The sequence below is a fragment of the Leiobunum rupestre genome, chromosome 10, assembly GCF_980474605.1.
Source record: "Leiobunum rupestre chromosome 10, qqLeiRupe1.1.hap1, whole genome shotgun sequence".
NCBI classification, from domain to species: Eukaryota; Metazoa; Arthropoda; class Arachnida; order Opiliones; family Sclerosomatidae; genus Leiobunum; species Leiobunum rupestre.
The window spans coordinates 55,617,806-55,628,121 of record NC_143393.1 but is presented as its reverse complement, the minus strand read 5'-3'; the positions used below and the strand labels follow the sequence as shown (position 1 = coordinate 55,628,121).

At 44.4% G+C, this 10,316-nt stretch overlaps 2 protein-coding genes across 2 annotated transcripts; both read left to right on the top strand.

The window, feature by feature from the left end:
* The first annotated feature begins 312 nt into the window (after positions 1–312).
* Positions 313–1,609, top strand: LOC149926231 (uncharacterized). Its single transcript, XM_090161914.1, has 2 exons — positions 313–1,509; positions 1,556–1,609. Exons 1-2 carry the CDS (start codon positions 313–315, stop codon positions 1,607–1,609), a joined length of 1,251 nt encoding a protein of 416 aa, XP_090018040.1.
* Positions 1,610–1,650: 41 nt separating this feature from the next.
* On the top strand, positions 1,651–5,367 carry LOC149926230 (uncharacterized). The gene has a single exon (XM_090161913.1). The coding sequence runs from the start codon at positions 1,651–1,653 to the stop codon at positions 5,365–5,367; it is 3,717 nt and encodes a 1,238-aa protein (XP_090018039.1).
* Positions 5,368–10,316: the final 4,949 nt, after the last annotated feature.

Sequence of the window (10,316 nt, the reverse complement as noted above, 5' to 3'; positions counted from 1 at the left end):
TTAGCATTTCTTAATCAATATTACATTTTTTAAATTCTGTATAAAAACCTTTGTAAATCTCAAAAAGGCGTCAGTTTGATTCCTGTTCGTCTCCTGTAAATATGATTTTAAATTAAAGTTTGCATATCATGAATCGTCGTTTATTCTGTTGACATCTATCACGAACATATTTTTGGTCCGTCGAGCCGGATACAGTCGCGGTAATTAGTTGAGGTTTCCAATTCCTTGCCGTTACCAGTATCCAGTCTTCGTGGGAAGTAGTGTCACCATTCAGAGTCCGATTCAAGTGCGTAACTTCCATTATCAATCGGTATGGATCATCATACAGCTCGCAGACCATCGATCAAGGGTCAGATTACCAGGTTCGAGGCGGTCATCACGAATCATGCCACCATGCCCATCACACCAGTCGCAGTGGCAACGTACAAAAAGAAAGCCGATGCATTAGCCGCCGATTTGGAAACAGTTCAACAGTACATCAGTACCAACTGCCCAGTAGATGACTTCAATGCGCACGAAGCAGAGTACAATGCTCTCGTCACCCGTATGGAAAACATAGTTATATTCTTCGACACGCTCAATATTCAAGTGCCAACCGTACCAAGTAGTCTACCGACAGCTGATATTAAGCTACCGAAACTAGAGCTTCCAGTCTTCGGAGGAAACTACATAGACTGGTTCCCGTTCCATGACCTCTTTACAGCCACGGTTCATAACAATGGAACTCTATCAAGTGCCCAGAAGTTTCAGTTCCTCAAAACATCTCTACGCGGTGAGGCAGCTATGCTTATCCACGCGATCCCAGTCACGGATGGAAACTACGGCGAGGCATGGGATATTCTTCTCAATCGGTTCAACAACACTCGAGAGATCGTTAACGCTCACATCAAACGGCTACTTAATCAAGCTTCTGTCAGAGACGAATCAGCAGCTTCGCTAAGACGCTTGATTGACACGACGGCAGAGTGTATTCGCTCTCTGAAAGTTCTGCAAGAGCCCGTCCAACACTGGAATGCCATACTCATTTATGTAATTGGAGAAAAACTCGATAACGAGTCTAGAAGACAATGGGAGCTATCGCTGACAGGTACTACGAGACCTACGTATGAGGAATTAACCACGTTTCTCGAACAGAGAGCTCGAGCCTTGGCCGCTTCCCAATCCACATCGAGAGAAACCAGAAGCAAGCAAGCATCAACGCCATTTCCCAGGAAATATCCGGTATCACATCACGGTTCCATACGAGACAACGCATGCTCGATCTGCACTGACTCGCACCCCACATTCAAATGCCCATCCTTGCTGAAGGCTACGCGTGAAGCTCGATGGAATTTAGTCAAATCGCACTCACTTTGCTTCAACTGCCTAAGAAACGACCACGTCAGCCACGACTGCAAATCCGGTAATTGTCGAAAATGCAAGGCGAGGCATAACACTCTTTTGCATCAAGATTCGCAAGAGATGAACTCCACGTCCCGTGAAAACTCGAGAAGCGAAGTCCTTGCACATGTATCCCGCCAGCATATCGAGCCTTCTCAAGTTCTACTGCCGACAGCAATCATTCAGGTCCGGGGTGGTAACGGTTCCATCTGGCCAAGTAGAGCGCTGATCGACTCTGGCTCGCAAGCGAGTTTTATTTCCGAACAGTTCATGCAAAAGTTACAAGTCAGACGAACTCACCAGACCCTGACGATAGGTGGAATTGGTGAGACCAGTCTCAGCCAATCTAGAGGAGGCGCAACGCTGTCCATCAGTTCCAGTAGAGATCCCACCTTCAAGGCAACAATTGAAGTCCTGATCCTTAAAGACTTCACGGAAAGGCTTCCGAATTTCGCCGTCAATACTCGTAACTGGTCGCGCATCAAGCAACTACAACTTGCAGATCCAACGTTCAACATTCCAGGCTCAGTCGATATACTGCTTGGAGCAAACGTTTTCCTAGACCTCATTCGAGATGGTAAACTAATGGGAAGATCTGGAGTACCTGGAGCGTTGGGTGGTAGCGGGTACCACCGGAACAGTACCACATCGTCAATTAAAGTTCATCATTGCCAGCTGGAAACCCAACTCGCCAGGTTCTGGGAAATCGAAGAACTAGCAGATCAGTCCAATTTCACATCTACCGAGATCCAGTGCGAACAGAAGTTTGAAGACACATTCAGCCGAAACGCTAGTGGACGGTTCGTTGTCAGACTTCCAATCAAGGAGGGTCCCGAGCCGCTCGGTGAATCTAGGAGTATAGCATTACGAAGATTCAAATACGTCAAACGCCGTTTAGAAGCTAATCCGTTGAACTACGAGAAATACCGAAGATTCATGGAAGAATATATCCAGTTGCGTCACATGGAGCTCGTTTCCACTGAAAGCAGACTCACAGATAACACCTACTATTTACCGCACCATGCAGTCTTCAAGGAATCAAGTTCGACAACAAAACTAAGAGTCGTATTTGACGGGTCCTCTAAAACCTCCAACGGAGTCTCTTTGAACAACATCCTCCTCGTAGGTCCAAAACTACAGTTAGATCTCGTAAACCTACTCATCAGATTTCGAAGTAACGCAGTCGCACTAATGGCCGATATCGAGAAAATGTATCGCCAAATCTTAATTCACAACGAAGACCTCCGCTACCAACGAATACTATGGAGACATCGAAAGGAAGATCCGATCGAAGATTATCAACTACGTACGGTGACATACGGGACAGCGTCAGCACCCTATTTGGCTACTAAGGTCTTACAACAGTTATCTAAAGACGTAGAGTCCAAGTATCCGTTGGCTTCTCAAGTCCTCAAGGACGATTTCTACATGGACGATCTCCTTTCAGGCGCAACCAATACAATCAGCGCCATAAAACTACAACAACAGCTCAGTCAAGCCACGAGCGAAGCAGGACTTCCATTGCGGAAATGGGCGTCAAACGATCCAGGCGTCATGGAAATAATACCTTTGGAGCAGAGGGAAATCCTGGTTCCCTTAAATATCAACAACGCCGAATCAATCCCAACCTTGGGCCTACAATGGAAACCGGCAATAGACGTCCTCTCATTTGTTCTTACATCACCGAATTCCAGAGAAGTCGTTACTAAACGCACCATCCTGTCTGATACCGCCAAGGTTTTCGATCCCTTAGGTCTCTTGTCTCCAATCCTGATCCGAGCGAAAATCCTGCTGCAAGAGATGTGGCAAATCAAGGTTACCTGGGATGAAGAGTTACCATCGACGATCGTTCACAAATGGCATACCTTCCGAAAAGATCTAACCGGCATTGAAGATATCCGAATCCAGCGCTTCATCAGTCAACCTCAAGCCTCAAACTTGAGCTTACATGGCTTCTGCGATGCGTCGGAAAAGGCGTATGCGGCGGCGGTTTATTTGAAAACTATTGATGAAGCCGGACTGGTCTCGGTTCAATTGATCGTCGCCAAGACCAGAATTTCTCCTCTTCGACAAATTACGTTACCTAGACTAGAACTATGCGCTACAGTCCTTCTCGCACGACTTATCACACTCGTACAACAGTCTCTACGAAGCACCATATCAGAAGTTCATGGATGGAGCGACAGTCGCATCGTACTGTCCTGGCTGGCCTCACATCCTCAACGATGGAAGACATTCATCGCAAACCGGGTGTCAGAAGTTCAAAACATACGACCCGTTATCCAGTGGCATCACGTTTCGGGTAAACTCAACCCCGCGGATTGTGCCTCACGTGGCATTGACGCCAAGGAACTTCTAACGCACCCTCTATGGTGGCATGGTCCAAACTGGCTACAAACTGAACCAATCAACACCGATGAATCACCCATTGAAGAGTATCCCGAATGCAGAATTGAGGAGCGAATCAAACCAGTCATCGCTGTGCATTCCAAGAGCGATACCAGTCTCTTAGAACGATATTCATCATTAACGAAGCTCCTTCACGTTACCGGGTACATTCAACGTTATCTTCGCAACAGCCGAACCTTGCCGGAATCAAGAGAACTGGGCCCGTTAACGAAGGAAGAGAACAATCGCGCATTCAATCATTGGATAAAAGTCACTCAATCGGCTCACGTCGGAGCAGAAATCCGACATCTGGAAGATAAAAAACCTCTACCAACAAAAAGCAAAATTCTGGGGCTGACACCATTCTTGGACGCAGCCGGTGTCCTTAGAGTTGGCGGACGAATCCGACATGCGAAAATCTCAATCGATCAAATTCACCCAGTCATCCTGCCTCGAAAAAGTACATTCACTGATCTCATCATCAACAACGAACATGCCAAAACACTACATGGAGGGCCGCAACTAATGATGGCGTCCTTACAATCGAAGTTCTGGATCATGGGGCTTCGTGATGCTGTTCGCTTTCATTTCCGAAGGTGTTTGAGATGTGTCCGACAACAGGCAAAAACCATCACTCAACTTATGGGCAATCTACCAGCTCCTAGAGTCAACCCCGGACGAGCGTTCCTCAAAAGTGGAGTCGACTACGCCGGTCCGTTCAATCTGAAAGTCATGAAGGGACGAGGATGCCGATCATTCAAAGGCTATATCGCCATATTCGCCTGTTTCTCGACCCGTGCACTGCACCTCGAACTAGTCAGCGACATGACTACTGCTGCATTCTTGGCAGCCTTCAAACGTTTCGTCTCCCGTCGAGGCAAATGCACCGACGTCTATAGCGATTGCGGGACGAACTTCGTTGGAGCCAACAAGGAACTTAAGGAATTTATACGAATTGTCTCAACTAACACCAAAGACCAGACCATAGCGCAATGGATGAGCGACGAAGGAACCATCTGGCATTTCAACCCCCCGGCAGCTCCGCATTTTGGTGGCCTCTGGGAAGCGGGCGTGAAATCAGTGAAATATCACCTGAAGAGAGTCATCGGGGAGACACGACTGACGTTCGAAGAAATGCAGACACTACTATGTCAAGTAGAAGCATGTCTAAACTCCCGTCCCCTGACTCCAATGACATCAGATCCAGCCGACTTAGCAGTCTTGACACCAGGACATTTTCTGATTGGGGACTCCTTGACGTCCATACCAGAACCCGATTTCACTTCAACCAACATCAACCGTCTCTCCCGATGGCAGCTCGGACAACAGATATTACAACACTTTTGGCGACGTTGGCAAGCCGAGTACCTGTCACGACTCCAACAACGTCCAAAATGGACGAAGAGTACTCGCAATCTAGAAATTGGAGATTTGGTACTACTTAAGGAGGAGTTACCGCCAACCAAATGGAAGATGGCCAGAATCATTAAAATCCATCCAGGGGCCGATCAACTTGTTCGCGTCGTCACGGTCAAGACTACGGACAGGGAATTGCAACGACTGGTCACCAAACTGTGTCAACTTCCGTTGGAGCCTTAACTTCAACGTTTACGCTTCACACGGACGCTGTCAATAGGAAAAGTAGAGTTGTTCAATACGCGAGTAAAACCTTAGACTCAACCCAAAGAAAACTCTCAGTCACCGAGAGAGAATGTTTAGCTATTGTCTGGACCGTAGAGAAGTTCAGGATATACCTAGAGGGAGCCCCCTTCGAAATCATTACAGACCACAAATCTCTCGAGTGGTTTAAAAAAAAAGCAAAAGATCCGACCGGTAAATTTACTACGTGGAGTACTAGATTCCAGCCTTATAATTTTAAAATTATATACATCCCCGGTAAGGGCAATGTAGTAGCAGACGCGCTCTTCCGTATACCAGAAGCGTTAGAAATGGAAGAACCTGTCGTAGGACTAGTAGACATAGCAACCGAAAAATTGGAAAGTATCACATTCGATAGAGAACTGATAATAGAAGAACAGAGTACGGACTCAAACGTTGACCGTCTGTTGACCTGTTTGGAGGACGGTTCAGTTGGCGCCAATGACAAAATAGGCATCTGGGTAAAACGAATAGCACCCTCCTGTAAAATAATTGACGGAATAATTTATACAAATATTCTTGTAGTAGGTCAGTTAGGAGAAGGGCATAGTAGCAAAAACAGGGGAAATAGCCCTATAGAAACGACTAATAGGGATAGTTCCGAAAGTCAAAAAGTAGACTTGTTTAAAAACGTAGTTCCCAAAAGTCTAGTAAACACAATAATGTCCGCCGGTCACGATATTCCATCGTCCGGTCATCAAGGTTATAGTTAAACATTAGAAAGAATTAGAAAATAGTACACGTGGGAGGGAATGACGAAAGATGTTAGTAGATTTGTCAAGTCATTTAAAGTCTGTCAGGCCCATAAATCTCCGTCCGTCAAGCTGGCCGGTTTTATGATATCCGCAGAACCCTCTCAGCCTTGGGAAGTAATAGGGATCGACCTTAAAGGTGAATACCCGACAAGTAAAAGGGGGAACACTCAAATTTTAGCAGCAATAGATTATTCCACCAAGTGGGTAGAAGCTTTCCCTCTGAAGAAAGCGACGACTGGTCAAATAAGTGTTATCTCGATTTGGAGTCCCCAAAAGAATAGTTAGTGATAATGGGCCGCGATTCGTATCCAATCTTATGAAAGAAGTATGTAGGCTATTTTCCATTAAACAGCGCTTCACTTCATGCTATAGTCCTCAAAGTTACCAAACCGAACGAGCTAATAAAAACCTCGGAATGATGATAAAATGTTACGTTAAAGAAAGTCACCAGTATTGGGACGACGGGTTGCAACAGTTCGCTATGGCCTTACGCAGTTCAAAAAATGAGTCTACGGGATTTTCTCCGCATTCCTAAATTTTGGCAGGGAAATAAGGGAACCACCCATAATGAATGTAGACCATAATCAGTTATCAAAAGGCTGCCAGCAAAAAGACACACTAGCAAAAGAAGAATTAATTAGTAGAGCCATAAAGGCCCGGGCAAATTTAGTAGAAGCCCAGAAAAAGAACGAGGTTCTTTATGACAAAAAGAAGCCCCAGTTTGAGTTCACGGAGGGAGATTTAGTCTTAAAGAAAACACACTACCAATCGTCGCCCGGTGATAGATTTTCAGCAAAATTAGCTCCCGCTTGGGAAGGTTCCCTTTGTTATGGGACCTAAACTATCTCCCTATACAACGGCTTAAATCCCGCTAAGAAACCCGTCCAAAACACTTTCGAGGTGAACGTATAAACGTGGCTTAAACCTTGGATTCCGAGTCTTATTCAAATTTAATAAGCAACATTTTATAATTAAACGTGTCGGAAAGAAACTGTTAAAAATGTTGATCCTTAAGATACGGTCATGGTCATGCTTTACCTTCAAACCCACATAATCCCCGTTTTGAGAAATATATTTGAGTGAAACTCGCCATTAAATTTAGTTTCAAACCATAGTGTGACTGCGGTTTAGTTCTTCTTCGTTATTGCACAAGACAACAATGTTTTCATTGTGTATTTACATTACCAAAAATGTACGCAATTATTGACTATTCTAACTAAAACTGCACGCGGGATACGTTGTAATCTCACCTTCATTTTGTTGTAATAGGGACTTGGAGAAGTTTGACAAAGGCATATTTTTTCGCCGACTGCATATTTCTTTCTACTAACGCATATGCGTATTCACTTTTACAGTCTACCCAACGAGTTTCGCTATTACAAGCGGGCTTATACGAAATACATCTAGCATTAATGGCATAAGGACACTGAGCGCTAGAAGTATTTGAAAATAATGTTTGAGTAAAAGGTTATTTTAAAAGTAGAGCAAGTGTTCGTACGGGGACCGCAACCTCGACCCTGAAAATCGGGAATTCCTGATTTTTAATTGGTCCCAACCCGGAGGAACAAAACAAAAGTCAGGGTTGGCCATTTTTCGAGGTTATGGTTTTAGTAATTTTAAGCGGATGTATGATTTTTCAACGGTGAAATGTAATTGCCCACTGCAAAACAAGGTTATTTCACTGCAAGATAACTTGGTCGTTTGTAAGCCACCCGCAATATACCCTACAAGAGGATCTGAATCGTATTCTGTCTTGGAGTGACTCTAACAGGCTACCTCTAAATGCCTTCAAATGCTCAGTCCTCTCCCTTCACCGCCCAGGGCAGCCAGCTCACTCTCCCCACTACACCTTGAAGGATATCGAACTGAAGTCCGTCACCTCCCAAAAATACCTATGGGTAACGCTATCCTGTACCCGTCACTTCCAAAGCCGCCCGTGCCCTAGGTTTTGTGCGCCGACACCTCGCACATTGCTCCTTCCAGACAAAAACCCTTGCTATAAAAACATATGTCCTCCCCATTCTGGAGTGTAGTTCCCCAGTCTGGTCCCCCAACACCGCCAGCGGCATGCATACCATTGAAACCATCCAACGTAAAGCCCTCCGTTTTGTTGCCAACATCGGTTTCTCTTGTAGTACAAGCATGACGCGGGTCTTGAAAATGTTTAAATGGGATTCCCTCTCGGACCGTTGACGCGTCAGACGCTTCGCAATAGTAAACAGTATTATTCACCGCTCCAACGGAGCCCTGGCCCCGCTTACGTCCACCATCTCGTCTTGGCGTCGAGCTCCGCGCGGAATGAAATCCACGGCCCTCATTCTTCCTGGCTTTCGACTCTCCGTCCGCAGGCACTCCTTCCTCCCCTCTTCGATCCGGGACTGGAACTCTCTCCCGGACTTCCTAAAGTCCCTTCCCAACCCCAAACAGTTTCACAAGGAGCTAACTGAGTTCCTAGGACTTTATATTTAACTCGTTTACATGTAATAATGTAACACATAATTCCTTTATTTTGTCTTATTTCCCTTGTATCTCCCTCACATTGTACTGTTTTCCTGTACATACAAACTGTATATATCTCCTCTGTATATGTATAATTTGTATTGTTCACTGTCTTAACGTGATGGGTCTTAGACCTCTTGTTGAGCAATAAAAGAACTGAAGAACTATATTCCGTACAATATTTCATAAAAATCAAGATTAACTTAAGTTTTATCAGCAAACTTATTAAAAACAAATACTGATATTAGCCACTCCAAAAAATTAAGAAACTCAACACCAATGACGATTTGTAAACCAGTGTGTAGCGATTTCGAGGTTACTAGGTGCCGGAGTCTCACTCAGAGGAAGAACTGTACAGAGAGACCGCCACGTCTACGATTTTATAGGCTTAAGCACTATTTACCAGAAAATCTGTGTTTATTTACTTTGATTTGCTACTGTAGCGTCGAGAAGAGTACATTGAGGAAATAGCTAAATGTTGAAACATAAGAGTTTGTGTTTTGTAAGTCATCATGTCCAATAGAAATTTCATAAGAAAGCAGTCTTTTGAGTTTTTTGGTATAGGAGTAAAATCGGAAAATGAAACGGCGGGGAGAATGAGTCATTTCAGCAGCGGCGCGCCGAAAAATAGTAAAAAAGTCGGCGCGGCGGTGTGTATAGCGGCGGCGTCGAACTCTACCGTGGGATGAGGATTTGACGTAGCTCCGACAGGCTCCACACACCTGACGCACGTGTAGTTGCTAGTTTTCCCATCCCAAAGACTTTTTCGCTCGGCGTCCGAATAATTTATGCTGAAGAGTTTAGGGCCAATATGCGCTTTAGTTTACATTTTACATACGGCCAGGTATTTTTGTTTTCCGTAAATTGAAGAGTTACAAATAACGCGGGAATCTGTAGCTGGGGCCATTACACGACCACGACACTTACTTACCGAAGAAATGGAAAACGACCAAGGCCTAAATACAAATTTCAAAGTAGTGTTTAAGCCGCAATTAAGCGAATTTAAGAGCTTATGATACAGGTCCCAATTAATGTCCAAAATGTTTTATAACTAAAAGTTAAGTGCCACAAATTTTAGAATTTCGTTGTTTAGCTTACTTTTATCAAATTACGTCCGAGGGTCATTTACTTAAAACAAAAGCGCGCGAGATGTTTTTCGACTTTGAAGAGCGTACGGTTAGCGTAGAGGCAAAACAAACGCTAACTGACCTGTTAAAAGGGGTAAAAGATTTTTAGGAGCATAGACCTCATAATAAATTAAAGTAGACTAGGGACGAGGCAAAAAACGTATTGTGCTTGGTACGCGTCGGAGCACGTGTTTCTGGCCGCGTATTTTCCATTTAAATTGGGTTTTTAAATTTAAGCGGATGTTTTCCAACTATTATCACTGCAGTATTAGTCAAAACATCCTGAAAAAATAATAATTTCCAAATGGAAACGCTGTTCACACCTCGTGTTTTTATTCGGGACTAAACAATCATAGCTCTCTCCATAATTAATTATGTTTCATAATGCACATTTGAATGTAATCGATATATCGGAGACCATTGCCCGCTCCACATCATTAAGAAGCCAGTTGCCAAAGCCGAACAGTCCAAAGGTGATGTAGAGATAATTTCTCGTACTAGTGTAGAA